Source organism: Urocitellus parryii, chromosome 5 (genome assembly GCF_045843805.1).
Source record: "Urocitellus parryii isolate mUroPar1 chromosome 5, mUroPar1.hap1, whole genome shotgun sequence".
In the NCBI taxonomy this organism is placed as follows: Eukaryota; Metazoa; Chordata; class Mammalia; order Rodentia; family Sciuridae; genus Urocitellus; species Urocitellus parryii.
This window is the reverse complement of record NC_135535.1, coordinates 143,406,420-143,434,044: the sequence shown is the minus strand read 5'-3', so window position 1 is coordinate 143,434,044 and position 27,625 is coordinate 143,406,420. Positions and strand designations below refer to the sequence as shown.

The 27,625-nt window shown below is 31.7% G+C and overlaps 1 protein-coding gene across 17 annotated transcripts in view; it reads left to right on the top strand.

Annotated features, from left to right (window-relative positions):
* The window catches only part of Pcdh15 (protocadherin related 15), a 716,528-nt gene that overhangs the window by 574,330 nt on the left and 114,573 nt on the right, over positions 1-27,625 (top strand). For all 17 annotated transcript variants that reach the window (XM_077799359.1, XM_077799358.1, XM_077799357.1 and 14 more), the window contains 2 exons: positions 18,347-18,456; positions 19,700-19,840. In XM_077799359.1, the coding sequence (XP_077655485.1) occupies positions 18,347-18,456; positions 19,700-19,840 (251 nt within the window). The remainder of the gene's footprint in view (positions 1-18,346; positions 18,457-19,699; positions 19,841-27,625) is intronic.

Sequence of the window (27,625 nt, the reverse complement as noted above, 5' to 3'; positions counted from 1 at the left end):
ATGGAATAACTCTCACCTATAAACCAAAACAAAATCCTGTCATTTGTGACATCCATATTTTAAACTATGCTTCTTTAATATCTTACCTTTTTTATGTATGTGTGTGTGTGTGTGTGTGTGTGTGTGTGTGTGTGTTGGGGGGGATACCAGGGATTGAACTCGAGGGCACTTAACCACTGACCCACAGCCTATTTAGAGACAGAGTCTCACTGAGTTGCTTAGTCCCTTCCTTTTTCTGAGGCTGGCTTTGAACTCAAGAACCTCCTTCTACAGTCTCCTAAACTGCTGGGATTACAGGCATGTGACACTTCACTCAGCTCAGTATCTCATTTGGACAAACAAGGACATGCCAATAATATTATTGTCTTCAAGTTTTTATATCCTATGTCATCACTCTTCATTTTTCCTCTCCTACTGTTGCCTGAAACAAATGTCTTAAAGAGTTAATGGCATTTTATATTCTGTGTTGTTCAAACATCTCTGTCTTTGTCCTTCTCAACATCACCTCCAGCTTAAATCTTTCTTCCTCTTTCTTTCTTTTTTCGATGTTTTCAGTAATTAAGTTCAAGCAATAACTCCTATGTCAAGAGGTATGAGTTAACATTAAAATAATGAAGAAGTTTTTAAAATATTTACCCTTGTTTCTTTTTTGTTGTTGTTGTTTGTGGTGCTGGAAAATGAACCCATGGCCTTGTGCATGTAAGGCAAACACTCTACCAACTGAACTAAATCCCCAGCCCTACCCTTATATCTTTGTTTAAACCATTTTTCACAATTTGGCTTTCCTTTAAAATTGAGAAAAATAGATTAATCTTATTCTGTTTTCAAACTCATATCACATAATGGATGGAACAGATCATGTAGATTTTTTGGTGGACCTAATAATTTACTATTTGATTTAGAAAATAGTCTTGACACAAAGTTGACTGGGCTCCTTTTTTGTTGTTGTTGTTTTTGTTTATCTTACAGTTGTGAGGAGCTTGTTCCTTTCAATCTTCTAATGAATGTGGATGCTGGGAAATTGTTCCCTACATTGATATTACTATTACTATATTTATTCTTTTGAAGTATTCTTTATGCATCTTCTCTGAGCTTCCAAAATTTTAGCATTCACTTCTTCTTTCAAGTATTTGACTGAAACTAAGTAAAACCCTTAAGAGAGTGTGGAAAATAATACTCTCCAACCATTTATTAGCAATTATCTTGACAAGGACTGGGCTTAAGAAAGAGAACTTTGTAAACCTAGTCATCTCTGTCATTATTCTATAACATATACATGAATAAATATGCATTATTTATCAATTTATTCATGTTTATTTTAACATATAAATATATAAAGATATTATAATATATGTTAAATTTCTACATTAATGTTCATTAAATTTCTTTCTCATTTTAGAATGTATATTATTTTACAGAAAAATAAATAATTCTTGTATTAATTTCCTTAATGTCCTATGTTATTTTAATATGAGATTTGACAAGTAGTAATTTCTTTAGGGAGATACTCCATTTGAGAAAATTGAGAAAGAAGAAAGATAAGACCAGGAAAACCTTAAGACCAGAATATACTGTGAACCCAAGAAGGAGGAAATACTAGGCACAAACACCCTTGACTACTGTGTAATTGAAGTGACTACTGTGTCATTTAAGTGTGGTTTCACAAGACAGTAAGGTGATCTTCAAGCAATAGAAAAATATCAGATAATTACTTCTCTTCTAGGAAGGAACCTGTCTTACCATCTATATTTTCTATTATTAATTGCTAGTGTCCCATAGCAAATATGTGTTTTATCCAAACACAGCAACACATTTCAAAGCACAGCAACTAAGATATTGGTCAACTGTGCTCCCTGCAGATGAACATCTACAAGGCATATACTCATTGCCAACAAATGTCTGTATTTGATGAGAGACTCCAATCTTTTATCCCTTGGGATCTTCTGGGAAATAGTTATATGATTAAGAGTAAATTATTTAATAAATCTCTCCTTTAATGTATACAGATACATAAAATTTTAATAATAGTTAAACAAATAATATTACCTCAGAATAGATTGACTCCTGTAGGTCAAATGTGTTAGCATTCTGAAGAACGGCATTTGACCTTCATCTTGGGATGATAGACTAAGTCTTATACACACTGGAATTTACTTGTCATCAGCTTCAGAAGCAAATATCATGGAAAGGTCAACATGTCTGAAATACATCATGAAGTCTAGATGTGAATATTGATTTGGGGTAGGAAATGCAATATCCTATCCCACAATTACACAATTTATCCAAAAATTAATCAAAGATATCATTTACAAATATTCCAAAAAAAGAAAAAAAAATGCCACCTATATAGTCATATCTTTGACATCCACTCAAAATGAGAATGTAGCAGCCTTTATCATTAATCGTTTCTTACATTTAAGGTCATATTTATATTCATTTTTCAAGATTCGTGTATCTAAAAATATAATTTCCGTAAATACAAAAGTTCAAAAGTTTTATTGTACATATAAATAGGAGAAAGGTCAAATATTCCTGAGGCATTCTGGATAACTTATTGAACAAGTTGATATTTTGCTAACCCTAGAGAAAATACTGGGTTGTTTTTCAATTTCTAGTATTCAAATTTAATACATCAAATCCAAAGCAAGAATATGATACATATGTACATCTTGACATTTTCCAAAATCAAAAACCCTTTAAAAATATTTCAATTTCCATACTGCAGTTAAACCAAAATTTGTATATTGTTGATTAATATGAATTAATTTTGTAATAATATGAATTAATTTTGTAATGACAATTCAATATGGTATGCAATTTATATTTAAAATTAGACTTTAGAACCCTTATACCAAAAAATAAAATTAGAATAGATTTTTAAAAGAATTAATAGTATACCTCCCTCTGTGGCATTCCAGAGGAAAGTATAATTTGTAATCCAGAGGTATAATATAGTATGGTAAATTTTTACATAATATAGTATGAAAAATAAAAACAGTGTAATCACAATCACCAAGAAAATATAATCAAGCAGTTCTAGTTATCATCTCAATATTCAAAAGAATTAAAACTACCTTACATTGAGAAACATTGTAACATTTATATTTTTTATAAAATTTATATTAATTTTTATTAAATGACAAATTTGGACATAGGAATTTTAAAATTTTTAACCAACTAAGACAATATGTACATAGAATCATTGATCGTGATTGCAAAGACTGTAAAAGAGAAAAGAAAGCTACCTGCAAATTATTAATATAAAATAAAATAAGTTTATTTGCAGAGACCATCACTTGATTACTAAAGTTGTTCTCTATTTTAATTCAGCACTATTGTCCAATATGAGAGCTGACTTTACCTGAAGATGATCTTTCCTGTATTTTCATGGCATTGTTGAATTCTTTCTACAAACATAATAGATGTTGCCTCTTTATTCAAAAAATGACTGTACAATCCTCATTGTAGCTTTCATTAGGCTTTCTCAGTATCCACGAGGAATTGAATTTTCCGTCACAAATTCAAGGTTGTGCATGGTTTCACATTTGCTCATGTTTCAGAATAAAGTAAGTCTTCCAGCAACAAAGGATGCAAATTTTCAACAATTCATTTTAAATCCATTTTAAAATTAGGACTGGTGTTTTAATATAAATAGTTGTAAGGATTTCATTCTTCTTTCATTACATTATATCTATGGATATTTTGTTTTAAGTGAAACACATTATAAGGTGCATTGATTTTATTTTATTGCTAATTAATGCAGACATATTTTTGAGGCAAAATAGCACACTAGTTAGAGTCCTAAGGCAATGAGTTTAGAGGAGTAGTTAAAGCCAGATTGTAGAAGGTACTTATGAGCCATTCAGAGGACTTTGTTCACTGACACAGAGAAATTTGGAAACACTGAATGGTGTGAACAGTTAAAATGCATATGCAGAGGCTCTTTAAGGAAGGTCACTCTGCACTTCCATGGTTTGTATAAAAAGCAGATTTTCATATATATTAAATGTTGATTCACAATCATGATTTTTTTAGAGGAGTGGGGGTACTAGGGATTGAACTCAGGGGCACTCAAGCACTCAGCCACATTCCCAGGCCTTTTGTGTTTTATTTAGAGATAGGGTCTCACTGACTTGCTTAGCACCTTGATTTTGCTGAGGCTGATTTTGAACTCCTGATCCTTCTGACTCAGCCTCCTGAGCTGCTGGGATTACAGGTGTGCACCACCATGCCCAGCTCATGACATTTTTATCATCAGTTTACAATGGTGAAGTTCTTCATCTCCGATCTCCTCAATTTTAAACTGCAATGCCATTTAATTAATCTTCTAATACTGCATTTTATATCTTTTAAAATTTTCTTTCTATATTATTAGACAATACATTGAAACAAAAATCACACGCATTGAAAGAATGATAGGAGAAGACATGCAAGCAATTGCAGAGAAAGCAGAAATTACTATGCTAATGTCAAACAATGAATGATTAAAAACAGAATTCTGATTATGTATATGCTTTCTCTCACCTAATGGATTGTATATTTCTTAAGGGAGAGCACTAGTATTCTTACTATATCCATATGGTCTAGGATAGTTAACATTCTATGATTTATCAGCCAAAGCAAGGCATTTGGAGAGTAAACACTCTGTCTAGAGTGATGGGCAAGGACTAGCATCGATAAACAGAACCATATGGTCATTGGTGTCTCTAAATACAGTACTGGACTCATGACAGGTAACTTGTAACTGCTTGGTGACCTACTGACTTGATGTTTGGGAATTGTGTCTTATTCAATGGAGATTTCTTTTTCTGTATGTGTATCAGTTACTTATTGCCGTATAAATTACCTTCTAAACCCAATGATGTAAAACAATAAATTTCTATTTTTTAGAATTTCATGAGATGGCTGAGTTGGCTGAGTATTCCTGGTGCGGATTTAAACCTCAAGGAAGAATTTACTAAAGGTCATTCCAATTAGAGAGAGAGAGAGACCAAAGCTATTCTGAACTTAACTCAGCTGAAACAAATGACTAGGGAGTATTAAGAGCAGAAAGGAGGCCATCCACCTTTGCTAATTTTCTTACCCCAAAGGAAAGGCAAATGACCTCCTACCTTCATGATTGTAGGTGATTTTTCTACTTAGAGCAAGGAATCCATCAGAGTTATTTCCCTACACTTCCAGAGAAACCAAAGGGATGACCTACAGCTTACTGACAAAGCCATTGCTCAATTATAAACCTGGAAAGAACTTATTTTTTTTAATGTTTACCTCTCAAAGGGGCTGAAGAAACCTGCTTAAATTGTAATGGAGCTGAGAAAACATTAAAAATTATCTTGGTCCCTATATACTTAGCTTGTGGATGGGATGGTGGTTCCGATTTGAGAAAGTGACTGGCTTTCTCTCTGTACTCTTAATCTTCCACGCATAAGAAAGGTAGACTGGGTGATTTTACCTGCTACTCAGGACTGAGTGGAAGCCTTGGGGCTCAGAGTTTAAGGCTGAAAGTCACACAATCTTCCCCCAGTCTAAAACTCCCACCACACACATACCCCAAATTATTTTGATCAAAGCAACACACAGGACCACCCTAAATTCAAATAGAAGCAAAGTAAATTCTCCTTCCTGATAGGATGAACAGAAATATTTGTAACAATGTTTTTAACTGGCATAAAAAATTAAACATACTTACTTACAGGATACTATGTGATCTTTTGATGCATGTGTATATTGTATTGTTCAAAATATTCACCACAGTCTATCTTCTGTCCTCAGTTATTTACATTTCCGCCATATGCAAAGCAACAGCTGGGCTTCTTGGCACATGCCTGTAATCCTAGCTACTAGGGAAACATTTGCAAGAGTATTGTGAGTTCAAAGCCAGCCTCATCATGTTACCAAGGCCCTGAGAAACTTAGCAAGACACTGTCTCTAGATTTTTTTTTTTAAAACAAGGGCGAGGGATGTGGTTCATTGGAAAAGCACCCCTTGGTTCAATCCCAGGTACCAAAAAAAATAATCAAACAAATAAATATACAGAAAAACAAACATTTGGGCCTTTAGGATCTCCAATAGTTTTATTCCATTAAAAAAATCAGTCTTGAATTCAGAATCATATCACATTTAAGTCAAGTCTAAATGTGGGCAAGGTTCTTTGGGTGCTATTCCTCTTGATTCAAATATCTGTGAACTACACAACATATTTACATAAACCACAATGATGGAACAGCAGAACCATAACATACTGTTCTTGTCTCCCCTCTCCTTTTTAATATATATCATCAAAAGTCACTAGAAGGTTCAGGCGCAGTGGTGCACGCCTGTAATTCCAGTGGCTAGGGAGGCTGGGGCAGGAGGATCACAAGTTCAAAGCCAACCTCAGCAACTTACTGAGGCCCTAAGAGACTAAGGGAGATCTCATCTCAAAATAAAACATAAATAGGGGAAGGGAGTGTTGCTGAGTGGTTAAGTACCCCTAGGCTCAATTTCTGGTACCAAAGAAAAAAAATTCACTAGAAGGAATCGGTAGACCCTTTTAGAAACTCCCTTAAGAACATCCCCAAATTCACTAGTTCATAAGGCAATCTCCTCCAAGTTACTGTGACAATTTTGCCAGTTGGTTCACAACTACTAAGCAAGAATTGTCATTTTCTAGCCCTGATCAACTATTTTCTCATCAACTTTACAGCTTCCTCTAACAGATGGTTCTCCCTTTCTCCAGCCTCACTGCTCATTTCCAGCCACTGCCTGCCAGCCAGTTCACAACTAGGGCCATATATTTTCATATTTTGCTATGGAAACAGTCCACTCTCAGGAAACAATTTCTGTTATCTATATCAAAACTTAGTGACTCAAGACAAAAACAATTTATGTATTTTGATACTCCTGTGTGTTGCAAGGTCTAATCTCAGCTGGGCACTCTCCTTATGCTAGGTCAACTAGAGGAGTTGAGCTTTCCCCAACGTGTTTTTATTTTTTTTTTATAATAAAAAAAAAGACTGTTCTCATATTCTTCACATGCAATCTCAGAGCACCTATACAACATGCAAAAGAAAGTTACAAGGTCTTATTTTCATGAGAGCAACAATGTCACTATCATCTTGTTTTGTTGGACAAGTTCATGGCAGGGATTAGATACAAGGAAAGGAAAAACAAACTGCAGTTCTGAACGGGAGAAACAGCAAAGAAAACTTTGTATTTTTAATTCACATACCATGCCAATACCTTCTAACCTGAATAAATATATCAGGAAATTAAAATGTGTTAAATTTCTGTGGAAGTAAATGGTATACTAAGAATGATGACATAAAAATGATGGGGCTTAAAAAATCTATTCAAGTTTTGGTACATATTTCTAATTTTATAATATCTGTATTTGCAATTAAAATGAATTTCAGGGATGAGGAAGTTTCAGATTGTTAACTTATTTCTTTATTTTAATTTCTCAGTACACTAAGTAGTTGGCAGGAAAAGAAAAAAAAACGAGTTATTAATCAGACCTACTAAGAATAATGAATCTGTTTTTTAGTAAATGGACACTTGGAACCTAAAAATTTCAAAATTACAAATTAGCATATTTGTTGGGAAGATTTCTTGTTTGTTAAAGCGAATTCCTCAGGATTTTTGAATATGTTTTTTAAATTTAACAAATATGAACACAGTGTGGATGAAAGAACAAAGTGAGATGATATAGATGTATTATTTAGTAGCAAAATTTCAAAAACAAAAATCTGTGCACAGGTATGTATTAGAGCATATTCTTTATTTTAATTAAGCTTGAAGTTATTTTATTATTTTAATAATTTAAAGAAATGTTGAAAATTATTACTTTCATGGCATAATTGTTATTGGCTTAAAAAGCAAGTGATTATAAAAGGGAAGAAATTTGTTTATAGTTACCTTAATTATACTAAAATTTACATCTAAGCATCATATGTTAATTGTAACTTCATTAATAACAATATAGAAGAAAATTTAGTACCTCAACTTCCTCAAGTAGTGATGAATTTGTCTACTTTAAGGTACTGAGTACTGATTATATTATATATATTATATTATATAATATATACTGATTATATTATATATATATTTTTTCCTAAATGGCATAATTGTAAACATTCACAATCTTCCTAGGCTATGAACAATTTAGGAAATAACATTTTTTTCTAATTTTTCAAAAATTCTCATGACTCTTAAATGACTATTGTGTTTTTTTTTAAAGAGAGAGAGAGAGAGAGAACCTTTTAATATTTATTTTTTAGTTTTCAGTGGACACAACATCTTTATTTTATTTTTATTTGGTGCTGAGGATCAAACCCAATGCGCCACACATGCCAGGCGAGCACGCTACCACTTGAGCCACATCCCCAGCCCAACTATTGTGTTTTTTGAGGAAGTACATTCAGTAATTTATGCAGAATGAATAGAAATATCAGATGCTAAATCTAGATTTATTTTTATATTGTAATATTATTTGTATGATTACACTAATATACTTTAAGATCCCATAGTGATTGATGATTTTTATGTTTCTTATCTAGAAGCATAAACTTTATTAAATTAATAAATAAAAACATTAAGTGACTGGTTTGAAAATGTATTAACTGTCTTTAGAAAAGACCAACTATACAAATTCATCCATAAAAGAGAAAAGAGCTCCCACTATATAATTAAATTAACTAAAGTACAAAATTGTTTTCTCAGAGTTCACCACTAGGTATATAGAGACCCACAACATAGCCTGTTTTAGTAGGTAGATCAGTCATTCAGTTATGAACATCCTTGGCCTACTCATTCCCTCAAAAGTTGTAGCCCCCTAATTCTATTTACAGCTAGATTTGTAGATCTTTAGGAACTTAACATATAATCTTTCTCATTAGGAGTCTGATATTAATGCACTTACTAAATTTTACCTCGAGAGTTTTTGTAACTGGTTTGTTGGCAAGGCTCTAACCTCCCTGGACCTAGGGCCCACTTCCTCTCTCAGGTCTTTGTATCTGCATTGTCTGATCCATCATAGGGACACAGCATGTGTTCAGTAAAGAATTTATGAATGAAAGTGTAAGCTTATGTGAGTAAAACTATTGGATTTTGGTGATTTATTTTTATTGTTTTTAACTTTCAATGCCCACTATAGTTATCAGAATCATCCCATGGTAGTTGTATATGAATGAAGCCAAAAATTATCTATGGATTTAAAACTATAAAAATAGAAAAGGAAAATATTATCTTTGTCTTGTATGTACAATTGATGTATGCTGAGATCTATAAAGGGAAAATCACAGTGCATAAGACATATTTTACAGTATTAGCTCATTAAAATAGTCACTTCATCTTTTGTATGTTCCTACTGTTTAGAAGAAAAACGTACACATATAATTTTATCTTCAAGCTACTCTTCCAGAAGCAGAAATTATAAAATAATGATGTTAATAGCCATAATTTGTGATCAGCATAAGGAAAAATTTTCTTTTTGTACATATAATGTCCTTTAGTACAATCAGCAAACTTCTGAAATAAGTATTGTCTCCACTTAACAGAAAAAGAAGTAAAATAAGAGAAGCCAAGCAATTAGGTCATAAAGCTAATCAATGGCAGAACTGCAATCTATGAGAATCAGAAGCAGCACTATCTGGTTAGCTCTAGGTTTTGGAAGATCATCCATGGCTGTAAGCTTAAAGACTAAAGCAAGCCACTCAGAGAGTTGGAAGTTAGAGAGGACATAGGAAGGAGGAAAAGATAGAGAAAGGAAGCCCATTTTTCTTTACCAGTGTGATTTTCAAACCCCCTACTCTCTTTACCATCTAGCCACTTGTTGCAGATCATATTCCCGAGCCTGACCTAATGGGCCTCTGAAATCAGATCATTTTTAGTGTTACATTTTGAAAATTTCAAGATATTTCTTCAGCACATTCTGACAGTTTGAGAGACATTGACTATGATGGATTCAAATAACTCAAGAAATGAGAATAGTAATAAAGTAAAACATAGATACAGACCCCCACAGATAAGAGTTTTACTTTTAGAATGGTTTAAGAAATTATTTAGATTTCTGATGTCATGTCTTTAAAAAGAGGATGCTTTATGGATCTGAATAAAAGTAAAACTCTTAATAGTGAACACACTTAGGGAAAAATGTAAAAAAACAGCATATAAACACTTGGTTTTTATTAATTTTCTAATCTACAATTCATCATAGAAATTCTGATAAAGCTGGTCTCAGCCTCCCAATTTATCACTTTTTAAAACTTTTTTTTTTAGTTAGATATATTGAATTTAGATCACCCTGATGCAATTACTCCAAGGTTACAAATAATAAGAGTTCCAGTGGGTGTTTATTTTTTTCTCATTTTCATTAAATTCCCTCATAGTAGATACAAAAACAGTTTCTTAATTGGTACTGATTTGCAAATATATTGAATTTAAGCATGTCAAAATAAATTAGATTTGTCTCTTTGTAGAAAGAAAGCAATAGAGCCAGATTGAATCCCAGTGAAATTTTATAGTATCTATTTACAAACACTTTTCTATCTTAAACTGCATGGCATTTAAAATAATTAGGAACTTTATGAAACGTGTATAACATTTACTTTTATTTTTACTCCTTGAGCACAATAATAAAAGTAGGCTCTAAATTGTATAATAATTGTTTTATCTATGTTTATACTGTAAATCTGGGTCTAACATTTGGACAATGTAAATTGTGTTACTTTAGTATAGTCATTAGATGACAGATATAGTTAAGTGTATTTAATTGAAAGAGATTTTTTTAAATCTGTGTTTTCAGTAATAATTTAAAATGTTAAACAAGTGTGAGCGATTTATGTCTTCAAAAGAAAATTGAAATATTTTGCTTAAAAATTATAAAGCAGTTTTTATGGTTCATGCATTTAGTGACAAAGATGTATTTTAAAACAAGAGGTTTTGATTAATTTTGGTCAATTTTCTTACTAAAATCTAGCTCTTTGTGATGTATACATACAACATAATATTATTCAGCAATACAGCAAAATGAGATATCATGTCATAAAAACATGGAGAAAATTTATGTAAACATTGATAAGGAAAGAAGTTAGTCTGAAGAGACTGTGTGATTCCAACTGCATGGCATCCTGGAATATGCAAGAATATAGTGACAGTGAACAGACATTGCAAGAGGTTCAGAAAAAGAGAAGGAGTAGTCTGAAAAATAGTAGATTTTCCATATTGGCTACACCAATTTGCAGTTCCCACCAGCAATGTATGAGTGTGCCTTTCCCCCCACATCCTCACCAACATTTATTATTGTTTGTCTTCATAATAGCTGCCATTCTTACTGGAGTGAGATGATATCTTAGAGTAGTTTTGATTTGCATTTCTCTAATTGCAAGAGATGATGAACATTTTTTCATATATTTGTTAATTGATTGTATATCCGCTTCTAAGAATTGTCTGTTAATGTCCTTGGCCCATTTATTCATTGGGATATTTGTTTTTTTGGTGCTTAGCTTTTTGAGTTCTTTATATACCCTAGAGATTAGTACTCTGATGTGTGAGGGGTAAAAATTTGCTCCCAAGATGTAGGCTCTCTATTCACCTCACAGATTGTTTCTTTTGCTGAGAAGAAACTTTTTAGTTTGTGTCCATTCCATTTATTGATTCTTTGTTTTAATTCTTGTGCTATAGGAGTCTTATTAAGGAAGTTGGGGCCTAATCCCACTTGATGAAGATTAGGGCCTACTTTTTGTTCTATTAGATGCAGAGTCTCTGGTTTAATTCCTAGGTCCTTGATCCACTTTGAGTTGAGTTTAGTGCATGATGAGAAATAGGGGTTTAATTTTATTTTGTTGCATATGGATTTCCAGTTTTCTCAGCACCATTTGTTGAAGAGGCTATCTTTTCTCCAATGAATGTTTATGTCGCCTTTGTCTAATATAAAGTATTACAGACAATATGGAAAGCAGTATGGAGATTTCTTGGACTGGGAATGGAACCACCATTTGACCCAGCTGTCCCTGTCCTCAGTCTATACCCAAAGGACTTAAAAACAGCATACTACAGGGACACAGCCACATCAATATTTATAGCAACACAATTCACAATAGCTAAACTATAGGACCAACCTAGATTCCCCTCAGTAGATGAATGGATATATGTGGTATATACACAATGGAATATTACTCAGCAATAAGAGAATAAAAAGCCATCCATTTGCAGGTAAGTGGATGGCTTTGGAGAAAATAATGCTAAGTGAAGTTACCAATCCCCAAAAAACAAATGCTGAATGTTTTCTCTTATATAAGGTGACTGACGCATAATGGCATAGGAAGTGGGAGCATGGGAGGAATAGAAGAACTCTAGATAGGGCAGACAGGTGAGAGGGGAAAGGAGGGGGCTGGGGGTTATCAATGATGGTGGAATGTGATAGACATCATTATCCAAACTACATGTATAAAGACATGAATTGATGTGAACATACTTTATATACAGAGATATGAAAAATTGTGCTCTATATATGTAATAAGAATTGTAACCCATTCCACTATCATGTATTTAAAAAATAAAGTCAACACACACACACACAAAAAAAAAAAACAGAGAAAAAATAGTAGATTTTTAGGTTAGTCTGTGGCAGGTTCATTAATAACTAATCCCAAGGGAGGACTTCCATGCGTGGAGGACAGCAAAGAGCATCACTATGCCACCCTAGTTGTCCCTTGACTTCTCTCCATTGCATCCTGGGCTGAATGACCCTGGTAAGACAGAACACATCCATGTGGAACAACTTATATGAAGCATTGTTTGTTAATAGCTATGCTAATGGGTAGGAGGTGGTGGTTCATTGCTGTTTTAATTTGCGTGTCTTTGCCAAGTTCATGTTAGTAAGTACTTTTTTCTACAATTATTTATTGTATATTTGTCACATACCATTTATATTTTGTCTTAGAATATTTATTCAAGTCCTTTGTCCATTTTATACTTGGACTGTTAGTTGAGGGATATCTTCACACCCTTTTCATTGGAGCATAATTCACAGTAGCCAAGAAATGAATCAACCTAAGTTCCCATTAATGGATGAATGGAGAAATCAAACTTGGCATGTACAGTGGAATGTTGTTCAGCCCTAAAATATACAGAAACCCTGCCATTTGCAACAAAGATAAACCTGGAATATGTTATATTAGATGAAATAGTACAGACATGGAAAGAAATAAGACATAATTTCATTTATAAGTGGAACCTAAAAAATGTTGAACTCATAAGATCATAAAGGAATGGTTGTTATCAAGGACTGGATGGTGAGGGAGGATTCAGTGATTTTAGTCAAGAGATACAACATTTTACTTAGGAGAAGTAAGATAAAGAGATCCTTTGTACAATATGGTGACTTATAGTTTATGATAAGGCATTATATGCTTGAAAATTATTTAGAGTAGATTTTAAGTATTCTCACCAGAAGTAAATATGTGAAATTATCCCTATATTAACTAATTTAATTTGGTCACTACACAATGTATATATTTCAAATGCTGTACAATATAAATACCTGTGCTTTTAATTGTCATTTAAAATATAAATGATAATAAGAAGGAAATAAAAAATAATTCAGTAGTAATCAAGGTTTTCTGGAAGGATCTATAAATAGTTAAATGCTAGGCATTATGAAACTATCATTATCTAATATTTTTCTCAATAACAAAAACAAAAATAATGCCTATTAATTAAAAAAAAAATATGGCTGTTTTACATAGAAATTTAGGGAGTCCGATACAATGCAAATAGAATTATGAACAAGATAACCAAATTTAAAATTAGTTTCTATCATAGTTTGTTTTATAATAAAAATATTATTTAAGCTTGTCTGTAAGAATTAATTAAGATGATTTCAGAATTTTTGTGAAAAAATGTCAACTTGGTTTAAAATAGCCAATAAAATTCAGAGTTGCCATTAGGGAGTTAGAAATGTTTCTCTTCGAGATATTCCAGAGCACATGGCCATCACACCCAATTTAGAGCATGTTTTTATGAAAGACCTTATAATGAAGGTCTTTCCTGAAGGCCTGAAACCATTGGCCTTTCTAGTATTGGATGTCCATATCTGTTAAAGACATACAGTTTACTTTGGTATACCATTTACTTGATATATTGAATCTTTGGCTGTATAGTTCTCTTATTTTTCACAATTAAAAATTATTTTTTATGATTTTTTATTTTTTTATTTTATTTTTTGTGATGTTTTAATCTTATATAAATAAAAGACAAAACATTCCCTAAACTAAATCTTATTCCAATTCAGTGAGTACATATGAACCCTGTTTCGAGTGCTTCTTTAATTTTGTGTACTTTTTGTGAGTCTTACCAATAATAAATTTAGTTTTGAAAATTGGTATTCTTGAATTTCAGAGACCCAGTAACTTTTCATTTTGAGTCAAGCATTAAAAAGTTAAATTAGAATTCATCTAATCCTCCCAGAGGGAGGGGAAAAGAGAGGATATGGGGGCAGGAAAAGACAGTGGAATGAGATGGACATCACTTTAAGTACATATATGCAGAGATGAATGGTGTGACTCTACTTTGTGTACAACCAAAGATATGAAAAATTGTGTTCTATATGTGTAATATGAATTGTAATGCATTTTGCTGTCATATATAATGAATTAAAATTAAAAAAACAGTTAAATTAGAAGAGGGCTGCTGATACATCACATGCTATAAATGAATGTATTACAGGGATATGAATTAATAGTGAAATATTTGTTTTTTAAGTCTTCTGAGAAACTCCTTATTTGGCCATAATTATTTCTTCTGAAATTAAACAATAGATTTTGATCATACTCACTGGAAAGAAAAGAAAGAATGATAAATCACATTCTATCATTAAAAAAAAATGGAAGAACTGAAAACGTGTTAGTAGATACATTTATTTAAAAAAAAAAAAAACCTACCAGCCTTTAAACAAATTTTGTTCCATGATGCTTTAAAAAGTAAATGTCCATTAATTGCCAAAATTTGATAGTTCATAAAATTCATATAAAATACTTAAATATCCTTTGTCAGTTGGAAAGATCACACTGGGCTTCAATTATTGCATAGTACTTATGCAGTGTCCCATTCCTTAGTTTCATTCTCCCTATTCATTTATACCCAGCCCACATTATTTCATTTGATTTTGATTCTACCTTCTCTGTTCATCTGACCTTATAGCCCTGATTTACACCAACTCCTTCGTTTTACATTCAAATTATATGTGACTCCAAGTAGAGTATGTAATTTGCCCAATAATGTAAGTGATACTTTCCAGGGCATAAAACAATAATAAAATAGGTCTTCCTGGCAATAAATAGAAAAGAATTGAGATTTTGCAATCTAATGTTCATTATCAGAGAGGTTCATTTAATTCTAGCTAGGAGAAAATTGCGTTTTTATAGTATGTTTTTATTCTCATAAAAAGAAGTGTGCTGCAACAATTAAGACAAAGGTTAATGAGAAGATATTTTGTCTAGAAGTAAATCTGTTTTAAACATTCACTAACAAATAGAAATTTAAATGCTCTTAGTGGTATGCATAGGATTTAAATGCCTTCTAAATTATGCCAGTTTCTTTACCCCATGATAATATTTGCATCCTCATTTTGAAGTTAGTATAAAAAAATGAACACAAAATATTATTTTTAATATTTGAAAATGAGATGGAAATTTTATGTTAAAGATAAAAGATTATTAGCAGTCATCTTATATATATATAAATATTTGTATATATATTATTAAGACTAAAAAAGAGGTTAACTATAAAATGTATCAAACTTAGCTCATCTCACTAACAAAATAGGCAAGTAATATCTACTTCCTCAAGAAAGAAATTCAGTTTTTCAAAAATTTTCCAATCTATGACTATAACCCATCTGATTTCAAAAAGTTTTCTTACATCCAATTTCTTTATTTATATAAAAAATTTAATATATATATGACAGCATAATGCATTACAATTCTTATTACATATATAGAGCACAATTTTTAATATCTATGGTTGTATGCATAGTATATTCACAACAATTCGTGTCTTCATACATGTACTTTAGATAGTAATTATCATCACATTCCACCATCTTTAATAACCTCATACCCCCTCCCTCCCCCTCCAACCCCTCTGCCTATCTATGAGTTACTCTATTCCTCCCATGCTCCCATTCCCTATCCCACTATTAGTCAATGTTTATAGCAGCACAATTCACAATAGCTAAACTGTGGGACCAACCTAGATGCCCTTCAAAAGATAAATGGATAGAAAAAAAAAATGTTGTATATATACACAATGGAATATTACTCAGCAATAAAACAGAATAAAATCATAGCATTTGCAGTTAAATGGATGCAGTTAGAGAGATAATGCTAAGTGAAGTTAGCCAATCCCAAAAAAACAATGTCTAATGTTTTCTTTGACATAAGGAGGCTAATTCATAGTGGGATAGGGAGAAATGGGAGAAATAGAGGAACTCTACATAGGGCAGATGGGTTGGAAGGGAAGGGAGGGGCATGGGGTTATTAATGATGGTGGAATGTGATGATCATTATTTTCCAAAGTAGAGGTATAAAGACATGAATTGGTGTGAATATACTGTATACAACCAGAGATATGAAATATTGTGCTTTATATGTGTAATAAGAATTGTAATGCATTCCACTGTCATATTGAAAAAAGATTGAGGCCAGAGGTTAATCTTACAGAAATCAGATGGGTTATAGTAACTGGAATAGAAAAAAGATGAAGAAATGTTGCTTAGGACCTATACGTAAACCTTTTTTAAATCTATCAAAAATGGATGACATTAAATTATTGTGAATTATAGAGAATGATTGCTTGGTATAAATTTATGAAGATAGTTATGATAGCCTACTTATGATAACCAATTTATAAAATCATATTTTGAAAATTAAATAAGGTATTAATGAATATTTTTGAAGTCATATAGATACCAAATTACTAGAGAAATAATATGTCTACAGTTAAGCAAAATAAGTGAATTAAAAGGAAATGTGAATTTTGTTATGCTATCCATTCAAATACTTTGATATAGTTAAAAAATATAGTAGATCAGGATTAGGATAAGAAAAAAAAATATGAAGCCCATATGCTCAAATATGAACACAAGAGCAACATTTTATTTCAAAAATTTGAGTTAGCAAATGCATGTAACTATTGGTTTCAGTCCAGAAGTTACTTTGGAAATTGAAAATAATTTTGTATGTAATATGGCAGATAATAGAATAATATTATGTTTTATTTTAATTAAAATAATATATATTATAAGGTATTCTAACCAGGATCATTTGCATAATTTTGAACATCATTTTTAGATTTGAAGTTTTAATATGGTATTTTCTCTGAAGCACCAGATAGTGGTATTACTCAAATAAACTTGCACATGTATAATATTACACACACTCTATTATTAAAATCAAAACTCTTATCATTCCAAATAGATACTCCTACACATCTCTTAGAATGGCCATAATCTTGAACACTGACAACAACAAATGTTGGTAAGAATAAGGAGCAACAGTAACTCTCATTAATGAAAAGAACAAAAATCTGTATATCTACTTGGTCAGTTTCTTTAAAACTAAACCAAATCTTACCATATGATCCAGAAGTCATACTCTTCTGTGTTTACCCAAAGAGGTTGAAAATTTATGGCCATACAAACCCTGTAAACTGATATTTATAACACCTTTATTCTCAATTGTCAAAACATGTAAGCAACAAAGGCTTCTTCATATATGGAAATAAACTTCAGTGCTTCTAGTTCATATAATATTATTCAGCTGTAAAATAAATGAGGTAGCAAGCCATGAAAAGATGAAGAAGAAGGCTAAGTGCATATTATGAATCTGAATAGTGGCTGTATAGTATGATTTCAATTGTAAAGTCTCTATACTTTGAGTCCATTTCTCTATAACATTTCTGGAGAAGGCAAAACTGGACCTACAAAAAAAGATAAGTGTTTGTTAGGGACTGAACAAATAGGTGAAGTGCCAAGAGTATTTAGGGCAGTAAAAATTCTTTGTATGATACTATAATGGTGAATATTGTTCATTAAACACTTGTCCAAACCACAGAATATGTAACACCAAAATTAAAACATAAAGTAAACTATTGATTTGAGGTGGATATGACATGTAATCCAGTTTCATCAACTGTCTCAAAAGTAGCACTGTAACATGGGATGAGGTTAATGGAGGAGGCTATGTACATGTAGGAGCAGAAGGTATATGGGGGGAATCTTTTAAGTTCCCCTCAATTTTTCTGTGAACCTAAAGTGACTTTAAAAAATAAACTTAAAATAAATAAATTGCTATCTCTAAATTTACAGACCTCCTCCAGTAAGTGAACTTGCAGCCAGGGGGACCACAGTTGGTGTAATTTCTGCTGCAGCCATCAATCAAAGTATTGTGTACTCCATTGTTTCAGGAAATGAAGAAGGTGAGTTGATTTTTAGCTTGTGTTTTCACAAGAAACCAATGAAATTGCCAGTGACTCACTATTACTAGACACTGTTGCCCCTGCAGCCAGTGCTCAACATCTTACTTTCCTCATTGCATTTCTTTTTTTTTTTTTTGCTAATATGATGCCATTATGCCTCCCACCTAGATAAAAAATGAGCTTCCTATTTATTTATTTTTACATTTATTGATTGGACTTCCAGCATCTAACTAAAGCTGTAGTCCTTCAATTGGTTACAACACTTTTCCTCTCTACTTCCATCTGTTTTTCTTTTTCCTTGAAGATAGCAATATGATTCTATTTATTATCATCTATCCCTCGCAGTTACTGTTTTACATTTAATTCATTTGTTATTTCATTCAACAAATATTTATTATACATCTATTATGGACTAATTTTCTTTCAGCCTCTAGGGATAGAACAGTAAACAGAATAGATCCCTACACTCATAGGATTTAACAGTCCAATGAGAGGTGATGGATAATAAAAATTATCAAATGTATAAATATGTAATATTTTAGACGGTCATAAATGATACGGAGAAAAGTGAGGAAAGGATGTGGAGAATCCAAAAGGTGCAGCATTATAAACTGAAAAATGTTCTGTGTTTTTCACTTTAAAAAATATATTTATATATTTGCATATATACAAATTTCTAAAATATAGAAATCAGATGAAAATATTTAAGATAATTAGAATCATAAGTAATTTGAAAGTATAACCTACATATTAAATAACCCATTTGTTCTTTAAGAGGTTCTTAGCAGACCACTAATCCATAGAGTAAGATCCATTAAATTATTGAAAGTATAGTTATTAGGAAAACCAGAAAATATTTAGTGAAGCAAAATTAAATGGTTTTTTTTAAAAGATGTATCTAAAATGTTTTACTATTGTAGAAGACCATCTGAACCTGTGGTGGTGAGTAGCGTATTATATACCACTTTTCAAGCATAAAGACCACAGAAGCATTGATATCCAGAAGAATCTCAAAACAACACACATAATTAATTATAATTTCAAGGTATCATTTGGGGAAATACTGATGTCTATTATTTCCAGGGCTGGAATATAGTTTCCAAAGCTGGTGCCTTATCACTTTCATACTTTACACTTTATAATTGCTACAATTAAGTGTTTTTGAAACCAGACTAACTTTTAAAGAGAATTATTCCCTTGCAAATGCGAAGGAAATGACTAGTAACTGTATTTTAAATTCTAGGTAAGTTTGGAATCAATAACATCACAGGTGTCATCTATGTGAATGCCCCCCTGGATTACGAAACAAGAACAAGTTATGTGCTTCGCGTCCAAGCCGATTCCCTGGAAGTGGTCCTCGCCAATCTCCGAGTTCCTTCAAAAAGTGAGTTATATTACTTAAGAGCTTGTCAAGAATTTTATAGTATTTCTGCTGATATTCTAGTTAAATATATATGTAAATAAATTTCTCAGTGGAGAACAAAGGAGTATCATTAATACCTGGAAATGATTATCATTCATTTTAATAGCTGGTATATGGCAGTTCTGTGAGAGGTTTCATACTCTTGAAATGTCAAGGCAGTAAAATACTGTTGTCAAACTATGTATGTGATATTGTTAAAATACCATTATTATCAATATATATTAAATAATAAACCTTTTTCTTAATTTATTGGAGAGACCCTGGATAAGCATATAAAACATAAACTATAATGGATGTGTATTTACTAGACATTGCCTGAACCATATGGCTTCTTTTTTTAATATTTTTTAGTTGTCAATGAACCTTTCTTTTATTTACTTACATGTGGTGCTAAGAATCGAATCGAACCCAGTGCCTCACACATACTAGGGAAGAGCTCCATGACTGAGCCACAACCCCAGCCCCACCAGGTGGCTTCTTGTACTTACTTATTTCCTTAAAGCAAAGGGAAAAACATTTTTAAATCGGTGACTAACAATAATCACGAATTACATGTAACATCATATTTAACCCACACCCATCTCTATAAAATGAAAAAATTATAACCCCATCTTGCAAACACAAGAAAGTTTCAGTGGAACTTAAAAAAAAATGACAGTAAATGAAGAGTTGGAGTTTAACACTGCTTTGTGAAGCTAAAATCTTTTCTCAACATTTCAGTGAAATATAGTTGACCCACACAGTAAACCAAGTGAAAGTCCATTTGTGAAAGGCACTGACAAAAAATTTAAAAGATGTTGCAAATAATTGGATAAAGGTAATTCTTCTTATTTATTATAAACCTTATTTATTGAACAAGTGGAGGGAACTGTATAGTTGCTTGTGAAAGTACTATCTGATCATTTGAAAAATAAACAGCTTATATACAATGTGTCTTTGAAATTAAAGGATTCAAACTGTTTTCAGTCAGAATGCATACTGGCAGAATTAAATTCCTTCAAAATAACAGACCACATTTTTTAAGCTTTAAAATCATTAAACTGCAGTATTTTTTTAATATAAATACAGAGGATGCTTCAGCTTGTAAATTGAATTGTTTAAACAAGTTGACAAAATGATAGGGTAGCTCTAAATTATATAATATTGCACATACAAATAAATGGAAAAGATTAGTTGAAAATTTTGTAATGTTTCTTTGAAATAGTTGAAAAGCTTTAGAAAAAATTTTGTTGAATATTTAGGTTGTAGAATGTGGCATTTCTTGAGAAAGACCTGTGATTTTTAGGAATAGAGATATAGGAAGTTCTTAGAGTTAAATATAACAAAACTAGCTCCCATTACTGTAATTTAAATATAATTGTAAGGCTAATGAAAGTTTACCTAACATACACATGTATATTTGTATGTGCCTCTGTATGCATAGAGGTGAGATCAATTAGCACATTCAGAATTATCCTTTCAGAAATGCATGAAATCTATAAAGCTAAATGTTAGTTTGTTTAATGCCTGATGCTCTGAATTTTGTTAACATCTCATAACTGACTTTTGCCCCTAAAACTTGAAATACGAACTCATATTTTTCAAACATAGTTTCATTTACTAATAACTGTTAATGGCTTGCAATCAATCCCTAGCCCATTAGCTATGCAAATACTAAGCATTATGTAAATTGAGGTTAATTAATTAGTTGTCTGAAGGTTCTTCTTTGCTTCAGAATTAGCTACCCTGTGGTCTTTAGCTCTACCATATATCATATGAACAAAGGCAATAAAAGTAAGAAGTTTTATTCATTAAAAAAGTATTATAGTGTAAATTCTTTATCATAACAACATAATTTTCAAAGTAAATTTTACAACTGTACTCTAACTGAATTTAATATTTAAATAAAAATTAATAATTTAAATAGAAAAATTTAAAGCTCCTTTAATAAATTCAAGGCTAGGAATATTTAAAACATCTTAACCTTTCAGTATGAAATGTGTGTTTTCAGTGCAGGGGATCAAAGTATGAAACATTTCAAGCATATATATACATATTACAGAGACAATTACAATGAATCTTCATGTATCAATTACCCATCTCAAGGTTAACATGTGCTGAGAAATAGTTCTACATCCATTCCAAACTTCTCCCTACTGCATTATTCTGAAACTGCTCAGAGATACAACATTACACTCTAAATATTTTGATATATGTCTTTCAAAGATGAGAACTGTTAAAACTTAATTTTAATAATTTTATGATAACTTCATCAAAATTAGCAAAAAATTTCCAATGCCAACATGTATGTAGTCAGTATTCATATTAATAATTTATTTTCAACAAAATTCAAAAATGGTCTACTCATTATGACCTATCAATAGATCTCTTATGTCTCATTTAATCTGTAGGCTTCATCACTGCTACTGATATTTCATTTTCCTTGATTTTTCTTTAGGATACAGTTTTAAAATATTTTATTTGTATATTATAATTATACATAATGGTGGGACTTGTTATTACATATCATACATACACATGATATAATAATCTAATTTGACCAGTATCATTCTCTAGTATTTCCTTGCTTTCCCTCCCTGGCCTTCCCTTTTTCCCTTATTTCTCTACTAACCTCCATTTGATTTTGAGATTTCTCACCACCACCTCTTTTTTGCTTTTTTTCTGTCTTCCACATGAAGGAAAATAATCAACCCTGAAGTTTCTGAGGTTGGATTATTTTGGAGGTTTTAGGTTGATTGATTTTGCTAAACATAATTTTCTCAAGTTATATCTATTTTCTTACAAATGACATAATTTCATTCTGCTTTATGGCTGAAAAAACAATCTCCATTGTTTGTACATATCAGCAATTTCTTTTTTCATTCATCTGTTGATGAATACCTATACTTATTTTATAATTTGACTATTGTAAATTGTGCTGCTATAAACATAGGTATGCATGTATTGTTCTGGTTGCAGAATTTCTGGTCTAATTCCCAGGTGTTTGATCTATTCTGAGTTGATGTTTTTGTAGGCAAGGATCTAGTCTTATCTTCTACATATGGGTAACCAGTTTTCCAAGCACTATTTGGAAAACAGACTGTCTTTTATCCAAAGTATGTTTTTGTTTCCTTTGTTAAGGAGAAGATCTGTAGGATAATTTAAAGTCAGGTATTGTGATGCCTCCAGAATTGCTCTTTTGGCTTAAAATTTCTGTGGCTTTTCTGGATCTTTTATATTTCTAAATGAATTTTAGAACTATTTTTTCTAGGTCTGTGAAGATTATCATTGGCATTTTGATGGTAAATTACATTGAATCTGTATATTGCCTTTGATAATATGGATATTGTAGCAATATTATTTCTTCCTGACCATAAACATGGGAGGTTTTTCCATCTTCTTATGTCTTCTTCACTTTCCTTTTCAGTGTTCTGTAGTTTTCATTGCAGAGGTATTCGTCTTCTTGGTTCTACTTATTCCTAGGCACTTTCTTTATTTTTAAGGCTATTTTTAATATGACTATTTTCCTGAATTTTTTTTTCTTGGAAGATTCACTATTATTGTACAGGAAAACTACTGATTTTTGTATGTTGATTTTTTTAACCTGCTACTTTGCTGAATTTATTTATTCATTCTAGCAGTCTTCTGGTGGAGGCTTTTAGATCTTCTTTTATTATCCCTTATATTTATTTGTTTAAGAAAATAGATTTCTGGAAACTGGATTTTGATGACTACATTGTGAAGAAATTGTTTCATATTTTTCTCTGCCTTCTTTATTTCAGTAAATCTGTATTTAGACTTGGAGGCTGGACTGATCTAGGTACTTTTTCTTTTTTTTAATAAATAAATCATAGTTTTTACTTCTTAGACATTAAGTCTCTTTGGTTATCTTTTTGTGACTTATAGTCATTCCTAGACAATTGATTACTTCATTTCAGTTATTCAGTATACACTAGTCAAAATACTGCTTTAAAGAGAAATTTTTCTTTCTCAAATATTTGGTTAACTTAATGTCCAGTTCCCATAGGAAAGACAGAATTTTTTTGCTTATTTACTGGTTTTCAAAATTTGGGTTGATTCTCTATCATGTTCCAAGTAGGACCCCTGAGATAACATATTTTTGGTTTATGACCATATCATCTCTTTGCAACTATAATACTCATTTCTGTTGTAGCTTAAAAATGGGGAGAAGCAACATGAAAATAGAGGGTGGGTCTGTGCTCCTGTAAAACCTCATTTACTGAAGGGGGCTTGGGCTAGTTTGCGAATCAAATTTTCCCTCACTTGCTTTAGGCTTTTCATCCAGGGCTTCTGTATATGTTACCTTTCTTTACTGCTAGCTTCATCATTATCATTAATCATGTTTGGAAGTAGTACATAATATAATAAAGATGTAAATGCACGAATGTATTGATGCATGATGAAAAATAGATAGACACTCTATTTGCCAGATATAAAATATATGCCTGAAAACCATGCCTCCAGTGCTTTGATCCTGTGTACATTGATTCTGTGCTGGGAATGGTGAATGAATCATTACTTTAAATTGCCCAAAGACAGAGGCAACACCCCCCCTTTTTCTCAGTGTGAAGCTGCCCATCAAAAACTGCCCAGTTGATGGTGATGCCCTGCTCATAGGAGATTCTGTGCTAGCTACAAAATTTATAAGTTCAATAGCCTTGGATTCAAAAACCAGCTGCCCAGAAGTAAAGAGTTATGGCTGCAAGTTGATAAGCCCTAATGGGACTGTTTTACCCACTTTGGTTTTGTTTATCTTGAAGAAGCATTCCCACAATAAATCCTTTTGATGTTTAAACCTACATAATAAACGTGCTGAGCCTCCTCCTTGTCAGTCTCTCAGTAAATGGAAATCCAGAAATTACCCTGTGACATATTTCTTTGGAGGGAAAATTGTACTTAAATTCTTTTCTACAACACACTCATTCCCCCTAAAAGAAGAATTGTGGAATATTATATACATTTCCATTTGAAGTTTAATGTTGCATATTACAGTAAAAACACTGTCTATGTTTGCAGGGCAACATGAATTCATGTTTGAGACCTACCAGGTAAACCTAGAGGGAAAAAGATGAAGCAATAATTTTATGATGACTGTTGTCAAGCGGAATTGCAGCCACATCTAAATAAGTCGTACTCCTAGAAATGTGTAGACAGACAACCTGTAAATATGATCCAAGGTCCAGATTTGGGACACATGTGAATGCTAGTTTTCTTAGATCCTGTTAAGTAGGATCACCTGAATGTGTGATAATGTTGCTAGAGGCAAAAACTAGAGACCAACTCTGAATTCATCCTAAAATGTCAAGCTGGAATTACACTGCCAAAATTAAGTTGGGGCAGGAGCCCATTGATTCTGAAAGCACCCCCTTTGACAACATTGTTTTTAAACACAGGGCTGACCAGGAGTATTTAAACATTTCATAACTGCAAAATTTAAGTAGAAACTTCTCTGTAAACCTTACTTACACTTCCTCCTCAATTTCGAGGTCAGATAATGGCTTGTCTGAGTGGTTGGAAAAAAAAAATCCAAGCTGCCAATGAACTCAGGAGGAGGGAGATTCAAAAAGAGGAAACAGGAAGATATGTCCAATTTATGAATAAGTCTGAAAAATTAAGCCTAGATTGTGAAGGGTTTTAGTATCAGACTAATGTTATGCAAATATGCAGCAACTGTATCATCATGCAATCCATATCATATCTGACTTTGCTAATTGAACATCAGCTCTGCCTACTCCACCTCATCAACCTGGATCTGTAGCCTTTTTGTTACAGTCATTTAGGTAGTCATTTCTACAGATAGAGTCAGTCCACTGTTTCAAACAAGATAATGTGCTTCGAAGCTCACAGTCCTTGATATTGTAAGGACTACTCTGAAGTCCTTTGGGGATCTCTCTGCATCCAATAAAGCCTGAAATAAAGTGTTCATTCTTTTGTCTTCATTATGAACTCTCTGGTCCTGTTCCCAGTTTTAATCTTTCTTATTTCCTTTTTAGTCTCAATTGACAGGTATCCACATTTACTTTTTTGGCTGCCTTAATGACCACTAATTTCAATTAAATGATTATCTTCAGTTTACCAGGGAAAGATAGACATACATGCATTGTTCTTTCTAATATATTACTTCAAAATTATGTGATTCATTTTGTTTTTGTTCACATGCTTTATCTCTCCAGACCACCTCAATGTCTACTGAGTTCACAAAGTAAAATGTTATTTGTCTCAAAAAGGATCCTGAATTGAGGAGAATCTCTATAGAAACTTACATCAGTATTTTTTTTTTCTACCACAAAGCTACCTCTATGCTTTTAATTTTTATGTACTAAAAATGCAATCAATGCAACTTTATGACTTAGATTGATTTATATAATTCCACAACTGAAGAAGCAATTTTTGTTTCATAGTAAAAGTATAATTATCTTTAAATGTGAAAGAGAAAAGCAAAGCTTCTTATAAATATGTCATTGTGTTTTGATTCAATAAGTAGACTTTCAATTGAGAATAAATGACAGAACAATTAAGATAAAGCTTAAACTGGTGATAAAAAACAACTCAAATGCCATTGATTTCATTTTATGGTTTTAGCTTTAGGGTACAAGCTTGTAATACATTTCATTTACTTGACTTTTCTGTTTTCAAACAGAAGGCCTATGACAAATAATGCTAATGACTCTTTACTTGTTATTGACTGACTTGCAAAAACATTTTTCATATAATATGACTAACAATATTGAAGTATGTCACATTATATATTTTTCATCCTAAATTCCCAGGAATGATGCATGCCTTATATTTGTGGTATAGTTGCATGGCCACAGTTCTGGAAACTTCATTGATAATTTATTACTTTAAAACTTGGAAACCAGTTTATAAAGATTAATTTAATGTCATCGTATTTTTGTATCAAACATTCAATGCATCATATTTAACATAGATTTGAAAAAATTATATTTTAATGAAACAAAGATTTACTTCAGAATACTCATGGCATAAAAATATTTACCCCCAAAGCACTACATTGTCAAGAATAAATTTTCTTAGAAATGTGATTTAAAAATGGTTAAGATTTTATTAATACATTTATAAAACGAAGTACATTGAGACAATGCTATTTTGTTGACTCCCAAATTGGTCTGTAAAACAATAGCAATAATGTTTGATCAACCTTTTTAAACTAGATGACAAATTATGATTGTATATTTCTGCATATATGATATAAAGAAAATCATGTTTCATGAAAAAAGCATTTTATATTGCTTCTGTAAAAATTAAAGTATATAAGAGGTTAGAAGTACATAAAACATTTCTCTTTAATTATGCCTTTAGTTATGCCCAGCTCTAAAATCAGAAGATGTAATTTGTTTCCTTCTTGAGGATATTTTTCTAATTAATAGAAGTAATGTATAGTTAAGAACTTAAATTTCACACTTTATTTTTTTTTTCCATTTGCAGTGCTGGAGATGGAACCTGGGGTCTTGTGTCTGTTAGGCAAGCAAGTGCTCTAACACTGTCTATAACCCCAGGCCAATAATTTAAAATTTCTCCTAAGCTACTTTAGTCCAAATTTAAAATGAGTTTCAAAGTCAAGATCATTTATTGAATATGAAATATTTTTGCAAACTTATATGCTGCTTTTAAAGTAGCAATCATTTTATTCATCATGAGGCTCTAGAACCACACAATGGAAACTCTATATCTCTTGCTTCACAAAGAACTCCTACTTCAATAGAAACAAACTAAACCCTATTT